The sequence below is a fragment of the Embiotoca jacksoni genome, unplaced genomic scaffold (genome assembly GCF_022577435.1).
Source record: "Embiotoca jacksoni isolate LCO1_2020_lvr unplaced genomic scaffold, fEmbJac1.0.p SCAF_10, whole genome shotgun sequence".
In the NCBI taxonomy this organism is placed as follows: domain Eukaryota; kingdom Metazoa; phylum Chordata; class Actinopteri; family Embiotocidae; genus Embiotoca; species Embiotoca jacksoni.
The window spans coordinates 8,739,267-8,758,388 of NW_027185230.1; the positions used below are offsets into that span (position 1 = coordinate 8,739,267).

General features: G+C 41.9%; 2 protein-coding genes across 3 annotated transcripts; one reads left to right on the plus strand and one right to left on the minus strand.

The window, feature by feature from the left end:
• Positions 1-1,753: 1,753 nt before the first annotated feature.
• Positions 1,754-14,589, plus strand: LOC138207006 (AP-4 complex accessory subunit RUSC2). Of its 2 annotated transcripts, none has more exons than XM_069163981.1 (10): positions 1,754-2,013; positions 5,645-7,021; positions 7,517-7,811; positions 7,958-8,968; positions 9,923-9,999; positions 10,146-10,320; positions 10,411-10,516; positions 10,634-10,680; positions 11,876-12,551; positions 12,724-14,589. In XM_069163981.1, the coding sequence occupies exons 2-10, from the start codon at positions 5,687-5,689 to the stop codon at positions 12,833-12,835; spliced, it is 3,834 nt and encodes a 1,277-aa protein (XP_069020082.1). In that variant the 5' UTR covers positions 1,754-2,013; positions 5,645-5,686; the 3' UTR covers positions 12,836-14,589. The 2 variants fall into 2 exon arrangements, with proteins under 2 accessions (XP_069020082.1, XP_069020091.1); XM_069163990.1 differs by lacking the exon at positions 1,754-2,013 and adding an exon at positions 2,656-2,730.
• A 141-nt stretch (positions 14,590-14,730) lies between these two features.
• On the minus strand, positions 14,731-18,573 carry cimip2b (ciliary microtubule inner protein 2B). Its single transcript, XM_069160335.1, has 6 exons — positions 18,477-18,573; positions 17,395-17,570; positions 16,543-16,697; positions 15,991-16,117; positions 14,957-15,166; positions 14,731-14,819 (listed from the first exon to the last, which is right to left on the minus strand). The coding sequence occupies exons 1-6, from the start codon at positions 18,527-18,529 to the stop codon at positions 14,737-14,739; spliced, it is 804 nt and encodes a 267-aa protein (XP_069016436.1). The 5' UTR covers positions 18,530-18,573; the 3' UTR covers positions 14,731-14,736.
• Positions 18,574-19,122: the final 549 nt, after the last annotated feature.

Here is a 19,122-nt window from a genome sequence, read left to right on the forward strand (position 1 = left end):
AACACGACTCTGTCAGGGTGGCTGTCAGCAAAACAAGCACCTGCCTTATGGACCAAACCTACCTGTCTGCTGCTCTTATATTCTGGTTCGAACTGAAGAAGATCTGTTGGAAGTTGATCAGTAACCTGACCTGGCAGTGTGCTGCAGCAAAACAACGCCTTAAAACCTCAGTAACCCAATGGCACCATCATGAGCGACGCTTATTTGTTTAAAACACTGCCACAACACCAGACAGGCTGTGTAATCTGACCGTGTTTTTGATAAGAAAATATAAATATTCATGCAAAGTATGAGGTGCTCTGAGTTTATTGGTTCATGTTTTTATTATGTATTTATTTGTACATATTGTAAACAATGTAAATATTCAAATATACTATATATTTTTCAATAGGTTGTATGCCCACATCTTCTTTGCCTTTTAACTGTAAAACAAATTAAAATGTTCCTCACAGTTCCTGCTATATCTTTCAGTGGAGTAACTTGAAAATCAACTTTAATGTTAATTGATACAAGTTATTGGGGATTTCCCCCCCTCAGATTGCATTGAATTTAGTTTTTATTCAAGGCTGTGATGGTGAACCTGTGGTCCACAAATCCAAGGTTTTATCTCACAGCTTGTACATGTTTTTAATGATTATTTTTGGCATTTCTGCTTTTATGTAGTAAAACATATAAGTGTGTGGTGAAGAGAACAAATGTTAAAGCTGCTCAACACTGATTTATGTCTCATTAATAAGGGGTATTGATTTGATAAAAAGGTGGCTGACTTCATATTTGCAAAACTGATGTCTTTGGCATTGACTAGCACTTAAATTACATTTAAATATATTAACATAGTAAACTCTGTTAGGCCTCCTCTTTCTCCCCGTGCCGGGAGGTATGCACTGATGAAATGGGGTTTAATAATCTGGATTACGTCCCATGTTGAACTAGTAGTTTTGGAAAGACATCCAATGCTACAGAAAACACCGAGAAACTTTCGGCCATCTGCTACAAGCAAGAAACAAATCCGTTCCTTTGATAACCACAACAGAGAACGACATTACAACCATGTGGATTATGGCTTTAACGTGAGTTTGACCTATAACGGAAGTATTTTTATGATACACATTGAACAGATGTCTCCGAAAAATGGATGCATCAATAACTGATCTCTGAGAGCTCATTTCCACCACTAGAGGGCGAGCTGGGTCTGTTCAGTGAGATGAATTAGACATAAATACATTTGAGATGTAGTTAACACTGACTGTGATAACTGCACATCTTATTCACTAATCATTGCAGCTACAGTTTACAACAGTATTGTGACTTCGTGTCTCTATAGATTGGGCATCTTTACTCTTACAATTATTCAACAAGAATGCCGAAAGTATTTGTTGCAAAAGTGGGGAACCAAACCATTTTTTTGTGAAAGGAAATTAAATTGGTATAATTAATTGTTCTGCTCTATTATTAATACACTATATTTTAAATCAGTTTAATTTTCAACTATCATATCCTCATATTTATGATAAACACAGTCATAATTCAGGTCACTGCACTATAACTAGGCTGTAAGTAAATCAACTCATGATGTCTATTTTTTTTTATCATTCCTTAAAATATGTATTCATGGGTGTTCAGGTTTTAACCGTTCTCCTCCCAGGTTTCTTGGATACTTTTGAATTGCAGGGATTTCTCTCTCCTCATTGGCCAAAGCCGTTGTGACGCAATACCTCCGCCAGCCTGAGCGGTGGTGAAGCGGCGGCGCGGGGACCTGCTGTGTCTGTCCGGACCTTAATGTCGGACCGGTTTCCTACTACCCAGTGTCATTAGAAATTCCCGGACAAGATTTTAATCGCAATAGAGATTAAAATATTCGCTTTTTAATGCAGACCTGACGTCCAAGGTGCGTCGAACATCCTTTCTGAAATAATGTTTGTTTGCATGACCTCGGACCTTTGAGGCATCTGCACATCAAAGTCACCTGCAAAACGAGGATGCATATCAGCTTTGACTGACGACTGTTTTCAAGTAAGTGTGAGTGTTTTATCAGGAGATGCTCCAGTGATGCTGCAAATGCGTTGAGATTGCATTGAAGTCAGTTATTCAGCTTGCTTGTCATCTTTGGTCTTACTTCATCCGGGGTGGGTGTGTTCGTGTGTGCTACTTCTACTTGAATTTAAATGCTACTTCTATGATGGATGTTTTTTTTTTTTTTTTTTTTTCCTCTGGGCAGGTATGTGCGCACACGCTCATGTTGTCCTGCTTCAGCCACTTTTGCATATTTATTTTTAGTGCTGAAAAGCAGCACACACACACACACACACACACACACACATGCAAATAGACACCTGGCCATAAGGTAAGATGTAGGTTAATCATCACCTCCGTTTGATTCTTAACTTCTGAAACTTTTCCCTCACAGAGAACAATATGAGCTGCAATGATGCTGTCCTTGTACAGAGCGACATCTCTCCTAACAAGCAGCATCATGATCCGAGTCTGTTCTCAGCTCAGCACTGGGCCTCTGGACTCTTTGCTTTCATCTAACCACGAGTCACATCCTTCACGGTTAGATGGCTGACTTGACCCGACAGACATTTTACAGAGAAATAGTTCAGTTAATCAAAATCATCTCAGTGTGCTCCAGTACTCTGAAGAGAGTGCTGCGCCTGGCATAGATTTCTGCGCTTCAAGTGAAGACGACTTCACGCAGGGATATCGCACAAGAGACGCATCCACTTTGCGGTGAGATTGTTAGTCCTCTGCAGACACCTAGTCCGTCACATTGGCCTACTTTCCTGTGGCATCGAACCATTGGAATTCAATTTATGGGCAAAAACTAATTCAAGACTTAGTGAAGTGGCTACATTTACTTATTATATTTTCTTCTTTTTTTACATTTAATTGAAATGACAACACTTTGATTTTAAGTGGTTCAATAACAAACAAAACTGCTGTCAAAAAGATCAGCTGGACTTCACAAGCCAAAATCTCTGATGTTGTTAGTGAACATTATTGTGTTGTCTCGTGAGGCTTACATTTTTATGTCACACTTACACACACACACACACACACACAAACACACACACACACACACACACACACACACACACACACACACACACACACACACACACACACACACACACACACACACACACACACACACACACACACACAGGGAGCACAGAGCCTTAGGAACACACCCTCCCTGTGATTAAAGGCTGATACCTGCTCTACCTGAGCCTGAGCTGCAGCCATAGAAATGGTTCTTTGCTGTGAACTTATGGAATTAAATTTCAAATAGTGGTCTTATTTTCTGAAATAATGGACCTAAAAGTCCCTAATGTTATTATCCTTAATGCATTACACATTTGAATATAAAGTATTGCAACCATATCTGGAAATACGAGAAATAGAGAGTCTGTATGAATTATGGGCAGCATTTTTATATGTTTTGAATTCGGGTGTAAAGAAAGTTCATATAGTCATGTTGTCCCACAGCTGTATGCTTCATCCACTTTTTACACTGATCAGACGCACAGTGTCAGTGACGAACTCCCACTAGACTGAAATTCCTCCCACATATTTGTACTTAGAACATCCTAACCAACACAACCTCCACTACTGAGATGATGAGGAGAATCTGACCTTTTTGGTTTGAAGTGGTTACCAAAGAAGCAAATAGTTGTGTTCTCTTTAAGCAGTTTCTTCAGTTGTTCATAAATCTTTATTCTACCGGCTTTAACAGGCAGGAAGAAGAGAGTACTTTTCTGTTCTGTAATGGCACATAGTCGCTGAGGTATCCCTAATATACTTACTAAAACGACGTGTAATTAAGCTGCACCATGAAATTCTTATTTGCCTTTTTTTGTGTTGAGCTTCTGTTAACATTGTGCCATAAATATGGATTAACCCAATTTAATTGGGACGGTCTTTGTTATCAGACGGTTCTCTGAGGGTCAGCACTGCCTTTGAGCATGTTATTGATGTGTTGACCGTTTTCTGCAATGGCCAGTATCTGCTTTATTGTAGTGATGTGATGATATAAAAAGAATTACCTCTTTCTGGTCATCCTCAACAGATGTTATTTAGGTTGTTTATGGCCAGGCACAGCACAATCTGATGGCCATGAACTGACGAGTGTGTGATATATGACATAAAGCACAAACAGCCTGAAGACAGAAGATGTTTCATCGGAAATATGTTGTTTTATTTTTTTATTTTAAGAATATTTTTAGAGGTTGTTATTGTCTGCAGTCCACATTGGTAGATAATAACAATTTTAGTTTTCAATTTATAAATTGTATAATCTTGTTTACTATAGCGGCATAAAAGAACATACAGTTTTGATTATTTGGTGGATTTTATACACAACAATGTACAAGGAATGTAAAATAAATGTTTAAAATCTACAGATAAACAAATATAAAGCGACCACATTTACAGGATTATTACTGCCACTCACTCAACCCACACCTTCACCCTCCCTTAGACCCTTTAAATGCCTTATCACTTGTCTCCATGCTTTATCAAATTTCCTGATATCTTAAATTGTAGCTTCTCCAAATAGTGTATCTCACTCTCAGCCACATCTCAAACATTATTTTCAGTTCAGCTTAAAATCTTAAAGTATTATCAGGACTAGTGTTTTTTTTTGCTCTACGTCTGAATGTAATTAGCACTCACTAGTGTTTAAATATTTTCTGTGTAGCCTGCTTTTGTAAGTTTTGGTTTTGCGTAGTTCTCTTTCTCATGAAGTGAAGATGACTGTTATTATTCTCCATGTATGTCAGCACTGCATATGATTACGGCAGGAACTATTTGAATGAACTAAAGTGATGTGAAAGTGTATTTACTCCGAGCAGAGCCGGCAGAGCATCTCTGCAGTGTAGCTGCCCTAGTTACAGAGCAGCTGAGTAACTGGGAGAGACTGTGGTTGGCCCAGGCAGGCAGGGGAGGAGTTTGTTAATGGTTGACTGGATTGTGGAGAAGAGGCTGTGCTGAGGGCCAGAAGCAGACAGTAGGACTTCGAGCTTTAGGACCAGCGGTGTGAGCGAGAGGACTGTGACAGCAGTAGCTTGCAGTTGTTCTGTCTTATTCTGCTCTCTTCACACGCTTCTACTCCAGATTTAAAGAAGCATTTTATTCTAATAACCGCAAAAATGTCAAATTAAGTCCCAGAGGTAACAGGTCTGTCTCTGATCTACAGCTGGAAATTCCTCTGGATGATCTTGACACCCACACACACACTATATTTTCTCCTTAACCCGTTTATGTGATGAGCCCTGAATTACAAAGATCTTTGAAGCTAGAAAACGGATAAAAGCTGATAAGCAGATCCACAGAGATCAACGTTAACACATCACATGCAGATGTCAACACCTAAGATGCAATTTATCCAGAGCTCATTTTAAATGCAGCACAAAATATGTCTGTGGTTTTGCACAAAATTCTAAATATTTGCTTAACTCAGTTAAACTGTGACTTCTAAGTGTATGTAGTAATTGCATTTTCCATATACTGTATTTTGTATGTATTTTATCTACTCTTGTACTTGTACATGGATTCTTTGCATAGTTGTGAATGTTTCTGCACCATGGACTCATTGCACATAGAAGTCATTTTATTGTTTCTCTCTTTCTGGATTTGGTTTTAGGAACATGGAGACAGCTTCTATGCTCCTGCCTTATCCAGCAGTATGATTGGAGCATCCAGCCTCTCCGGGGACACCTTGATAGCTTGCCACTTCCCCGTGGTGCAGCTTCCAACCTGGCAACTTCCTGTGCAGGCCCTGTGCGGTTCAGCCAAGAGGCCCGGCCGACTGTACTCGGTGGGTCTGACGCGGGCCGTGTCTCTCCCAGAGCGAGACTCGCTCAACCGGGAGCATGCCTTCACCGGCGGCCGGAGGCCTTTTTCCAGCAGCTACAGTAGTCTCAATGAGGACCGGGCGGAGGAGGAGGGGGGCAGCGACAGCAGCGGGAGGGACGACTCCACCTCGTCGCCAGAGGAGACGAGCTCCCATCTGAAGAAGGAAAACTCAGGAGCTCGAGGCAGTCTGCGGTTGCACAACTCATTCCTTCCTAATTCAGAGCTAGAAGAAGATGAGGAAGATGAAGATAGTGATGGGGATAATCTACACAGATATCATGAGGACTCGTCTTTTGTGTTGCATGGAAATTCCAACTGGCCACTAAGTAACGGTGCCACAAATTACACAATATCGCATGGGGACCTGGACAGTGAATGGGGCAACGAGGGAACAATGCTGGGTTCTAAGAGTGACCAAGAGTGCCTCTCTAACCAGCCGAACCAGACGGACTCACTGCAGCCTGAGTGCCAGTGCTTTCATATGAGCAGATCTGGCATCACGGTAATGGCTTGTTTAGAGCAGAACTCAGACAGGCTGAAGGATAACATGTCCTGCTGCATCCACAGCCAACACAAATGTTCCCCAGTGCTGCTGTCCAACGGTCACACAGAGGATGTCAGTGACTCGTCCTGTAACAGCTCTGATGGCGTCTTGGTAAACTTCTGCACCATCTACAACAGAAGCAACAATCCCGCCACGCCTCAGGATCTCAGTAGTCCTGCACTTCACCCCTCTCAGTCATCTGAGGGATCTGTATTCCTCAACCTCCAACCTGTTCCCCAAAGTCCGACTGACCACGCCCGACACCATGGCGTGACGGTTCATTCTCCCCCGAAAGAAGAGGTGGACTTGATGCTCTTGGCGTCCCGCTGGTCTCCTCAGGGCATCGACTCGAACTGCAATCTGTACTCCCTAGAGCCGCTACCCCCGGGTCTCTCTTCTCTGGAGCTTTCAGACCTGACTGCCTGTCTTCAAAGGCAGGCGGCACTGGCCGTGGGGACCAACCAGAAGTACTACAAGCTCGTGACCTGTGACCTCCCCTCGCAGTCACCCAGCCCAGCCTGGTCCAGCCTCACCAGCTGCCCCGAGGGTCAGAGCAGAAGCAGCCCCTACGCTCTTTCTCTCGATCATAAGAGAGAAGGACAACACAATGTAGTCAAGAAGGTAATTTTTAAGGGGAAAATAAAGAGAGTCCTTCTAGATGACAGATACCAAGAAACGAAGCTTATTTCTTAGGCAAATCATCTAAAAAAATAAACATTTTATTTGTTATTATTAATTGCTGATAAATCCCTTCCTGCTGCCTTGTAGAGAGAGAACTTAGGTTTTTAGGTTGTTCTTAACCCTCCATTTGACCACTGACACTACCAAACCCAAAAATCCATTTATGAAAACCATGAACAGGTTTTTCATAAATGGATTTTAATGGATTATTGTACCTAAAAACATGCAGTCACAGCTGCTGACGTGTTATAAGAAACACAGAAAACCATTTATTAAGGGTTTACAATATTGTTTATAAAACCCTTTAGTTATATGTTACAGTAGAAACACATTATAAATCTTCCTTGTTGGCACCAATTGCTTCTTTAAAAATGTATTTATAATTTGATTGTGTAAATCTAAGCAATTTTGCTTTGCCTTGTCCATCCCCATCAGGAGAAGGAGGATCAACTAAAGGAAAAGAGGTTCTGTACTTCACGCTGCAGCGCCGGATTTGACTGTTCTCAGTCTCAGACCTGTGATTGCCAGGTTGCCACCACCTCCATTGACAAAGCCCTCTGCCAGAAGAAACATACAGACGGCATCCAGAAACCCCCTCACACGCCTGGTTCACTGTGCCCCAGCCGGTGTAGCCCACATAGCAGTAAATGCCAAGACACAGGAGCCGCATCCACACAGCCATCTGTGATTCAGGACCAAAAGCACAGTCATACTGATGCTACTGACATTGGTAAGGAAATGAGAGAAACCTGATTTTGTCCTTTGTTTTTGTGCTCGTGTGTACGGGAGCAAAAAAAAGCAAAGACTCACACAATACAAATACAAGATGATAATATCTCATAAAACTATTTTCTGTGTCCTCTAATTCCTTCTCAGGGTTGCGTTCACTGGAAAAAGAAGTGGTGCGCTACAGTAAGGCCCAGAGGCCAACCTCCCTGCCCATTCAGCCCTTTGTTCTGGTCCCCGCAGGAAAACCACAGTCCCAGGCCCAGCACTTAGGCTGTCTTCTGGAGCAGTACATAAATCAGAAGAGCAGCAAGTCTGGTAGCTCCCAGCCAGGACTCAAGTTTAAGGAGAAAAGTAGTCAACGTTCCTCCAATTGTCAGCCATCGCCGATGGGCAGCTGCTACCCCATCTTCCTGGAGGCTCCTTCCAGCTCTGATACGTGCTCCACCTGCACGCCGAGCCCCGAGTGCTTCAGCCGCAGACATATGTGGAGCCAGTCCAGCAAAAGCGAAGTGTGTTCAAGTCCATGTACATCAAAAAGCTGTTTGGATTCACATCACACTAACCCAAAGCCTAGAGTGGTTCAGGTACAAGAGAAAACAAGCCCACACTCAGGCAAAACTCAGACTAACAGTTTTTCAAATCTGATCTCAGCCCCAAATCAATCCAAACTTGTTAAAATTCCCGCCTACCAGGACCTGATCAACCTCAACTCAGAGCAGAACCATGCCAGTCCTGAGGCCAAAAGTCCCAGTCAGGCTCTGACCCACACCTCCTACCATTCAATCTTCTCTCATACACCACCTACTTTACCCCTCAGCACTGACACGCATCACCCAAACCTGCAGGTGTCCCTGTCTCCTCCCACAACCTCGCAACCACAGCAAAAGAATCGAGCTGCGCCTGCGGTTGATTCTGGCTTTTTCCACGGTAGTTTTACAGCTGCCCTCTCCTCTGTGGCCCCTCTCTCCTCTTTGAGCTCTCTCCTCTCCTTGGCTGCGTCTGGGCTGCACATCCAGGACTCTGCTGGGATCATTTCGAAACAAAGTCAGAGTCATCACAGCGAATCCCTGATCCTGAGTGACAGGCCGCCCACAGAGTTCTGCCTCTCGCCTGATACATCTTATGTGTCCATGTCTATCAGTCATCTTCAGAGGAGAGGTGAGGGCCAACTAATGACTCATATCAGTTACGATAAATGATGTGGAACACAGTCGAGTAACTGGAATTTGTATGTAGTAAAAGTGACCCAGTGGCAGTAATGACTGGATTCCTCCCTGTTTGGTTTGTCTAGCCAGTGATGAGCTGTTAAGAGAAGCAATGAAAGATCATTGTGCTGCAGCAGTGCCTTCAATACCCTGAAGGGGCTTCCTCTCAAACATGACCTATTTTTAACTCTCCCTGCACAGGATTGGCTGAGCCTTCTGCTCTGTAGCCTATGTGTGTGCGGCTGCAAGCTCCAAGAGAGGACGAGAGGGAGAATGATGCAGCAGAGAAACAGCGCTAATGATTTATATCACTCCAAATTATTTTGTATTAGCGCTGCCATATGGGCCTCTTGATGTAAATTGAATTATATAAACGTGATACTTTTGCAATGGAGAGCCATTGATGGATTTTTGCAGCAGCAGCAGCAGTGAGGAGTCAGTGTGGTCGAGGACTGCAGGCAGCATCAACATGCATAAAGAATTTACTGTGACATTTGCAGAGGCGAGCCAGTGTGAGATGAAAAAAAGAGAGGCAGGGGGAAGCAAGTCAATGAGGAGCGCTGCAGAAATGGAAAACTGACTCTTTCATATTCACTTCCTAAATTTTCATTCTGGCAATATGCTAATGAACCCTGAAAGCCTTTTCTCATGGTTCTATGCATTGACCCAGTTAGTGAGGTGAAAATCTTATTTTTTTTAAAACAAGAGTTTGATTGAGCAGTGCCACCATCTTCACCTGATAAATCTAGACAAATCTTGAAATTACTTGATTTGTACCATAAACAAGTTACAATTTCAGCTGCAAATACTGTAATGCACCGAAATGTCCTAAAATCGGGAGTTTTGCATTTTAATCGTATGCGCTTTACACAATAAAGATTTCCAACCTGTTTGTCCACATCTCCAGGTTTGCTGAGGTCTGTGAGCAGAGCTGTGGATTTGATCATGGCTCATTTTGGCAGCAGCAGAGACCCTGAAGAAAAGGTATGAATTTGCTGAGCTATGCACCATGAAGGATGTGTCACAATGGAAAAGTGCCAAACTGGTATTACTTACATTCGAGGAAAGGAATCAAATAACTTGTGTCAGCAGGAAATATTCTGAATAACATTTATTTCCCTATGGCACAGATGCGTCTAGGTAACAGTTCTTGCAGTCCCACTATTTCTGGTCTGGTCCTGGAGCACTTGTGCCCAACCATTCAGAATATTTTAGAGGACGGTTTGAGGGATCACAAACTGGATTTCATCATCGGGCAGCGCCGCAACCACTCCTGGAGTGTGGTGGAAATCTCTACTCGGATCGGTATTATAATATCAATTAGTATTAGAATTGAAGGAACTGTCATGAATGTACCTCTGAACGTTTTATGGTCCCTGTCTGTCTCTGCCACAGGTCCGTCCACCAGGGTCCTTTCCAGCTTGGTCTCCAAAATCAGACAGTGTGCCCAGCTCACCAGCCCCTGCATGAGACTAAGAGCCTTCATCATGGGCCTACTTAAGTAAGTACTGAAATTATTTTTGATGTTACTAATGAAGCAAATGAAGAAGAAGAATGCCAGTGAAATTGCTTCACATTAAAAAAAAAAAAAAACGTTTTGGTTATTTTTCTCGTACAGCTTGAGAGCTTTGGAATTCTGGCTCAGTCACCTTCAGAGTCAAAAAGGTGAGACAATTTACTGTACTTTCTTTTAAGCAACAATCGCAGAATAGCTCCAGGGAGCCGTAGAACCCCACACTCGGATGGTTTAACAATTAAATGGGTTGTAATGAATGCTGAAAAAAATATTGGTCCCTGACAGCATTCTGTATGAAGAGAGATCAAAAAGTTCAGAAACAGCTCCTGTTGTGGACGGACAGAGCATAGCAAAGTGATGTGCACAAAGCAAGGGGAAGCAATAACCTTTCTGAGTAAGTATTTAAAGACATCGCTTGATCAACATCAGCACCTGTGTTACACACATTTTTGTGACCACTGCTTCATGTGCGTTTGCAATATCAACTTGAGCAGAGAATGCACTGCAAAATTTGTGTACAATTTTTGGGGAACAGAAAGAAGTCGCAATGCGTTGTGAGCATGTGCGTTGTCATGTTGGAGAAACCAAGTGCCATCGCACCGCAGTGTAGATCGTTTTTGCATGTTTTCCCTTCACATATCTCAGAACATCATAGTAGACCTCTGTGTTGACAGTCTGACCCTGGTTGACGAATTCACAGTGCGCAACCCTGAAGTTCCAGTCCTGACCTGATGCACTGTCTTCAGCTTTGCACAGTGACTTTCTGCCCCTCTTGAAACACGAATGCCACTTGAAACATCTCGCTCAGCTCCTTGCTTCATTGCTATGATCTTTCTGAATCATTTTTAGGGTATCCATTGCCAATTTCTGTTTGACACAAGATTTGTTTTGTGCACTCTGCTCAATTTCACAGTGATATCCTAAATGCACATGAACCAGTGGTCACAAAAACATGTGTAACACAGGTGATGATACCGATCAAGCGACATAACTTGGCACACTTACTTATGAAGGCTAAAGCTTCTCCTTACTCCATGCGCATTACTATGCTGCGCTCCATTCCTGCGAAACAGAAACAGTCTTGGAACTTCTTGATTGCACCTTGTCTCTCCTGATTTAGCGCCTTTGTCAGGTCAAAAATGTTTTTTTCCCCCAATATTACCTAGCATGTTATCTGAGTTGTCATCCATGACAGGTGAGCAAACTAACATAAGCATTAGGTGTGATTAAGCCCAGCCACATGGGGCCATGGTTTGAGACTCTAATTAAAACAAACCCAGACTGTCAATGTTATTGGCTATTTTTGGATCTTTGTGAGTTCACTCCCAGTAATTGTCTCCATAGATGTGGTGACAACATACTACCATTCGTGGGGGTTCCTGTCCATGTCTCTGGGTCGGTGTCAGCCCCTGTTTCAGGAGCTGCTACTTCTCCTTCAGCCGCTCTCTGTCTTGCCCTTTGACCTCAACTTGCTCCTGGAGCCCCGACTGTTACGTGACAGACAGCTGTGTTCAGAGGAGCAGGCTGTTTCTCCACCTCAACCATGCTCAGCCCTCTTAGCGACCAGCTGGCCAAGACTACAAACCGACAAAAACGTAGACAGCGGCTGTAGCAGTCAGATAACAAAGATTTCAAACCAGGTAGGTCTGCGTCATCAAGAGTCTCTCAGTTCTCCGAGTTCAACTTGCTATAAGCAACAACGTGGAGGTACCAAACAGAGTCCGTCATTAGCTCCCATTCCAGAGTGGTGGCCTACGGAGCCTGACCTTGTGGACGGTGTGGTTGAAGGGGAGGACTGTGGCCAAAATTATGCAGAAACTTGGTTTCAAATAAGTATGGACAGCGGGCAAGAAGAACGCAAAGTAGAGAAAGACTGTGGGACCCCAAATACATCAACTACTGTCCAGGCAGAGAGTCCTTGTCAGGGTGGGATGCGCTGGGCCAAACTGTTTGGAGCAGCTAATACTTCCACGAGAGCAGAGACAATTTCTCAGAGTCACGTCGGACCACAAACCGGAAGGTAAGAACCAGCGAGCTCTGAAAACAAGTGTAAATTTAGTTGCTTGAATCTCAGTTATCTGTGATTCTCCTCGAGTTCGTTTTTTTTCATTAGATTAACTTTAGATTGGTGAAAGGTTTGCAAAGTATCATTCAGCTCATGAACACTATCTTGTTTAACATTGTTTTCACAGGCACAGGCGACCATCACAGTGGCTACATTTGGACAGATCGCAGCTTGGACTGTTGGCTCAGTCCATCAGGTCAATGAAACTTGGAGGAACTCAGGCTGACAAAGGCTGCTGAAAACTAAACTCTCTGTGGGGGAAAGACAGAACAGAGGCTATTTACTGTAACAACAACAACTGCATGAAAATACATACTTCAAAGTGCTCAACCACGCTGCTGAACTGATAATAAAGCAAAAACATATAGGATCAATAGCTTTGGCAACGGCCCATATTCATCAAGCTTTGGGTTGCACCAGGTGTGTGTGCGTTCTTTCTGAGCCTTTATTAACAATCATCAGCTCGTTTCAAGTTAAATCAGGTTGTGCCATTAACATGTGCCCATTGTTTCCATACAGTAAACTGTATATGCAAACTTTCCAGGAAAATGTAACTAGTAATGTGTAAGGAAGCATGTGTAGCATTGTCCCATCAAAAACTTTGGCATCGCAAACTGTAGCATAACAGCCAAAAATGACAGTTTTAGGGCTAAATATTTACAACTAATGATTTGTGAGTGTTTAAATGACTTATTTATATATGCTTACATGCATAAATTCAATACGAGTTTCAGTCAGAAATGTTGATGCAGTTAAAAAGAAAGCGAGTTTTTTTAATTTGACACAATGTTTTGTAAAAGATAAATACAATATTCCTTTATTTTTGTAATATGAACTTTAAAAAAAAATTAACATAAAAACTTGATGTTGTTATTAAACAGGTAAAAAAATGTCAGCCACATTTCATATTGTCGCTTAGTTACAGGCTATTCTCAGTGTTAGCAAGCTAACATTAGCTTTGTTAGCTATGCAACAGCTACTGGGTGTAAATGTACAAATGACAGATCTCCTCATAAAAGCTAGTTTGTGTGACGCAGTTTAGTTTAGTGATCAATGTCCACTTAGCAACATTTAGCATACATTTAACTTGGCTTAGTCTGAACTTTCAAACAGCTGGTGCAGCCAGCTCTGATCTAAATTTTTTTTTTTTTTTTTTCAGTGTTATTCGTTGTGAGATAAGTTTCAAGGATGAACCAGGTGCAGAATACTTTTCCAGGAAATAGCTTGATGAATAAGGGCCAGTGCCCCTACTTAGTTTTACACTGAATTACCATGATTAGGTGCTCATGTTACCCTCTTTTGTGTTTCCTGTAGGCGAATATCAATCATAAAACACGAGTATTGATCTGCCGTGGACTGTTGCAGATTATTGTGGTGCAAAACTATCCATTTCTCATATGTCACTGTCAGTCTCTGCATAGCTCAGTCTTTCATTTCATTGATAGGTGGAAAAGAAAACAAGCAATACACTCTTACTAGTGCCAAATGTAATGCCACACACACACACACACACACACACACACACACACACACACACACACCAGTCTCTTGTAGTAGATTGTCAGTGCTGTTTTTTATTCCGAGCTTTGTTTCATCATATTCCACGCATGGATTTACAGTAGGTGCATGAGTTAACAAATATGCCATATTTACTAGATCGCTGAATTTGGATGTTTTTATAGTTGTGGAGTTGGAAAATGTGTGAAATTGTTAGGTTTCTACGGTGATATGTCTTCCAGTGAAGTTTGTTCAAATATAAGCCATCTTGTGGCTGTTTCAGGTATATTTTGATAGACATGGTGGTGCTATAAGATGGAGGAGAGTGAAGGAATAAGTGTTCTCTGCGTTTGCTGGATAGAGAATTTGTAATGTCCTGCAGTAATATGTGAAGTCTGTGAAATTGTTCCACATTGCTTTATTTTCTCACCTCCTCTGAATGCTTCCTTTAATGCCCAGTGACAATCAACCTCTGTCAATAAAGACTTAACGAGTTCGCCTGTCTTCTCTGTTATGTGCAAAATACTTCTTTGACACAAATTGTTTTCATGTTAATGTGAGGACTTGCTGATCATTTCTTGAATTTGATTAATAATTACTCACAACTTCTTCATGCTGGTAATGCTCATTTTATTTGGTGTTTTTATTTTCCTGCAGGATGCTTTTGTTGCTCCAGGGCTTTCTGGGAAAGTTGACCAAAGGTTTGTCCGAACATGAACTTGTATCCTGTAGGAAGGTGTAGAGTTAGAAATGTTTGGACTCGATGTTTACCCCTGATTTTTCAATATATAGTTCAGTAACTTCTCTATTTTAGCTGATTGGGAGGCTTCATAGTGTGAACTGTGGCCAACACTGACACAGACCTGGAAGGTGTCCTGTGTAAAAGGGCACCACGCCTCTGTTGGCTGGATTGACAATTGGCATTGAAGGTGTTCCACTGTTCAATCTGCCTGGGGCGTCTTTGGACTTAAGGTAACGCTGCTGCTTCCCAAACTCGATCAGTGCCCGGTTGGTGGTGATGGGGAAACCTTTTCCAATTAAGAAGTTAGCCTTTGGCACATGCCCTGTAAATCCTGTTGAAAGACATCACTGAGTTACTGGAGTATTTCAGTAGTTCTCTCTACATATGAAAGTATCTTGTTATACTATACCTCTTTCAAACCAGTGACCTAGGTCAGACCGGGGTTACTTGGCCAATGATCAACTATTATTTTGTCAATAGAAACCAAATCAATCAACACGGTTTATCCATGGTCATGAGAATTCAGATAGGACATGGGTCACAGCCCGGGAGAGATGAGGTCTTGTCATCCACATTGTAATCAACCGTTTTCTGACCAAATTCAAGTTGGACAGCGTAGGTTGACCCCTTCAGACACAAACCAACCTGTTGTCAGTCCTAGGGTGTCAAATAATCATGTTCCCAGGGCGTTGAATACTGACGTTTTATCAAAGCCCTTCACAGCTCATATAGACGCGTATGGTGCCTAACGTTTGAGCACCAAAAACTATGTGCTTAGGAGGGGGAAACAATCAGGGTTTGGTTTAAGAGTGACACAATGACCATTTGTAGACAATCACCTACCAAGATGTTAGCCATATTTAATTTATAAAGCAAAAACAGTTCAGGACTGTGAGGCTTCTTTTGTAGTTATTCTGACCCCTACTGACCAGAAGGTGAAAAACCCAACTTTACAGCAGCTACACAATCAAAACTTTTTTTTCTCAACAATGGATTGTTTTTTGTCGATTGTTGTTTGGCTCTATAAAGAGTTTCTGTGTCTTTCCGCTGCCCCCAAGTCACTGAAGAAATCCATTAATGCAGGCTATCAGTATCAGCTGTAATATAGTGAGCCTACGGCATGTTGCATGTCTGTTAGAGTCCTGTCTGTTGTACCTGTGATGAAGTACTTGTGTGGGTTATGGTCATCCATGAGATATGGGCTTCCTCCAGCGGTGAAGGACTCTGTGGGCTTGTAAGAGATCACGTTGTCGGTGATCCCTGCAAGCGGTGGATTCGGTCTCTGGGCCAAAAGATGACAAAGTACCATTAAAACATGCACGAGTCAGAGATCACATGATCAAAAACAATTATCATATGACCAATCTTTTAATGAGGAAAGGATTCTATGCAACAAAAATACCAATCAACACAAGTGTAATGTAAACCCATCAACATCACATGAAAGGAATTTATGACACTAGAAAATCATACTGCTGATAGGTGAATCTCAGAGACATATTTAGTGAATCTGTGTTTGGTCCTTTTCTCAAACTTTTCTTTTCTTTCTTTTTTTTTAAAGGTGGATTACATTACAGTGAACTGACACTGGAGCTGGATAATTTAACAGAAGTGAACCTAATCAGTGGTGTCATGTCAACATGGGTGTGTGGGGCAACAGTGAGAGAGGGAGGGTGGTAAAGGTAGAGCATGTGAGAGAAAGTTTACTTCTGTGTGGTGAATCCTGTCTCTGACGATGACTGGCAGGTCCTCTGACTGGCGCTGGAGCTTTACTTGCATTTCCTGGTGTAACTCATTCAGCGCTTTATAACATTTTCCAGAGTAAGTGCAGCCAAAGTAGTTCTGACTGTTTGGGATGAAACCTAAAACAGCAGTCAGTAACATTAAAAGTTCAGTTCAACCAAATGTCTTGTGGTGTCTAGCAATGAAGGTAGTGTAGTTTGTACTTGCTCCAGTTTTGAGATACCAGTCTCAATCCCAGTACAGCTGAGGTGACTGTGCTCTTTTTTACTTGTACTTTACCGTCCAGAATAAACAGGACATTTTAGGAAGAGTGCTTTAACTGAGGTGGGGTGGCAGAGACACCTGTACTGTAAAAACTCAGGAATCCATGGAAGCCTGGGTTATTTTTCAGTTTGATCTCTGTTTAGCTCTTCCAAAGAGTTTAACTTAAAGACATTTAACTTTTACATCACCAGTGCTGCAAAGGTTGTTGTAATATTGTATATTTTATGTCATTAGTCAGGTTCCCTATATGCAGTTGTTTGGTCTACAGATTTTTAACTGTTCCACTTGACTGGTAGTTTACGCTGTACTTAATCATTGAGCAATTTGGACACGTTTTTTTTTTTTTTTATCTCTTGCTGTGAAAACACATATTTAAAGGCATATTGCCAGATTTCCAAGTAATCATAGCTTCTAAATGTTTCTAAACTTTGGTAGGGGTGTTTGTCATTGATATGAAATAAATTTCCCCAAGGTGTTAGGTTGCTTTGTTGACCCCATGACTCAGTGTGTGATACCTGCCTGTGTATCTTGATATCATCCTGTTCAAGTTACTGTCAGGGGGATTTTTCTGTGTCGGACCAGTGTCAGACTCTGTGGAGGGGATGTGACCCGTGTGGAAGACCAGACGGTTGGAGTGTTTCACCTCAGGATTTGTCAGCAGCTCCGCAGTGAGCTTTCCGTAGGTCTTGCCCATTTTATACTGTAGTTGTGGGCAATACCCTGTATACCTTTAAAAAAAAAAAAAAAATAAGCATGTATAGTGCCTTGGTAGCCTTTTTTTTTTTTTCTTTCAGATTCAACAGCAGTGAAAGAAGTAGACAGTAAAAGTGCTGGTTTGGTCCCTCTGACTGATATCTGATCATATGTGACATCGTTAGATCATTAATAGTGAAGCATCAGTATGTCGGCAGCAGGTTACTGTTGCCACTGCTGCAGATGGAGCTAGTTTGAACTCTGTTATATCCAGTTTTATATCCAGGGACAGCAGAGTAATCTGAGGGGTTGTCAGATGATTACTGGGAGGGGGAAAAAAATCTTTGATTTTAGTTGAGATATTTGATCTTTTGAACATTTATTTAGAGGGGAAAATCTATTTTTTGTGGAGCTGGTAACAACTCAGACATCTGAAATGTGACCTCGACTACACACTGCTGTTTGTAAGAAGCCAAAAGAAAATACGTTTTTAAAGTACTTGGTTTAATCTTTAACAATATGTTGATTTCTAAAAGCTTGTTATATTATCCATTGTGTCAAATCTTCATCTGAAAAGTAACTAAAGCCCTTAAAAGTACCGTTTTTCCCTCTGAATTGTTGTGGAGTGGAAGTATCAAATGTAAATACTCAAAACTGCACTTAAGTAAAGTACTTGAGTAAATGTATTTAGTTACTTTCTACGACTGCTTGATAGACAGCTTTTGAGAAATAAATTGAATTTGGGGGATATATAGGCATATTTATTTCTGAGGGCATAGTTTATTCATTACATATATTGAGTTAACGCTGCTCCTCCTATGAACTCTGTTTGCCTGATAGTGGAACCCCACATTTAAACCCAACACAACTACACGTTTCTTCATCTGAAATATTAAATGCGTATTACAGTATTTCTCTCGTGTCAGGAGACGTGCACTCACCCCGGGATGTAATGCGGTTCAGGTGTCAGCAAACTGGGGGCGTAAATCTCCATGTCGGTCCGGTGGAAGCGGTGAGCGCAGCACCGTGTTTACCGGTTGCTACAGAGAATCAAATTCAAACAAAGTGATGGAGCTCGCTATGATAGAACTGACGTGGGCACCGAAACCTGTCCTGCATGGAGAAACACTAATACTGGGCTGTTACTTGACGTGCACTGAGGGAATTTACAGCCTGTGGTAGTCTTTTTTTTAATTTACAGTAGGCATGTGCAAGGACATAAAGGCTACTTCTTCTATGCAGTGTCCAGTATAGATGTAGCCGAATATAGGCATCGACTTACAGTGCAGTTGTGTGGGTTTGTGACCTCTGTAGGATCCCAGTAAAATATTTCAAGCTGCATTTCTTCTTTGACAGAGCACCTCAGGGGATGATGTATTAGAGCTGTGTGACATCTCTGAACCTTCTGAGGATGCTGAGTGGATCTATTATTATTATTATTTTTTTTTTTTGTGGTCTTTCCAAATAATTTCTTGAATAAATAAACAAACGAAGAAGATAATTACAGCTCAAACAGTAAACATACAATCGGCAGATATTCATCGTGGGGGGGATAAAGCTCAACGACGACCCCTAGTGGCTTAATGT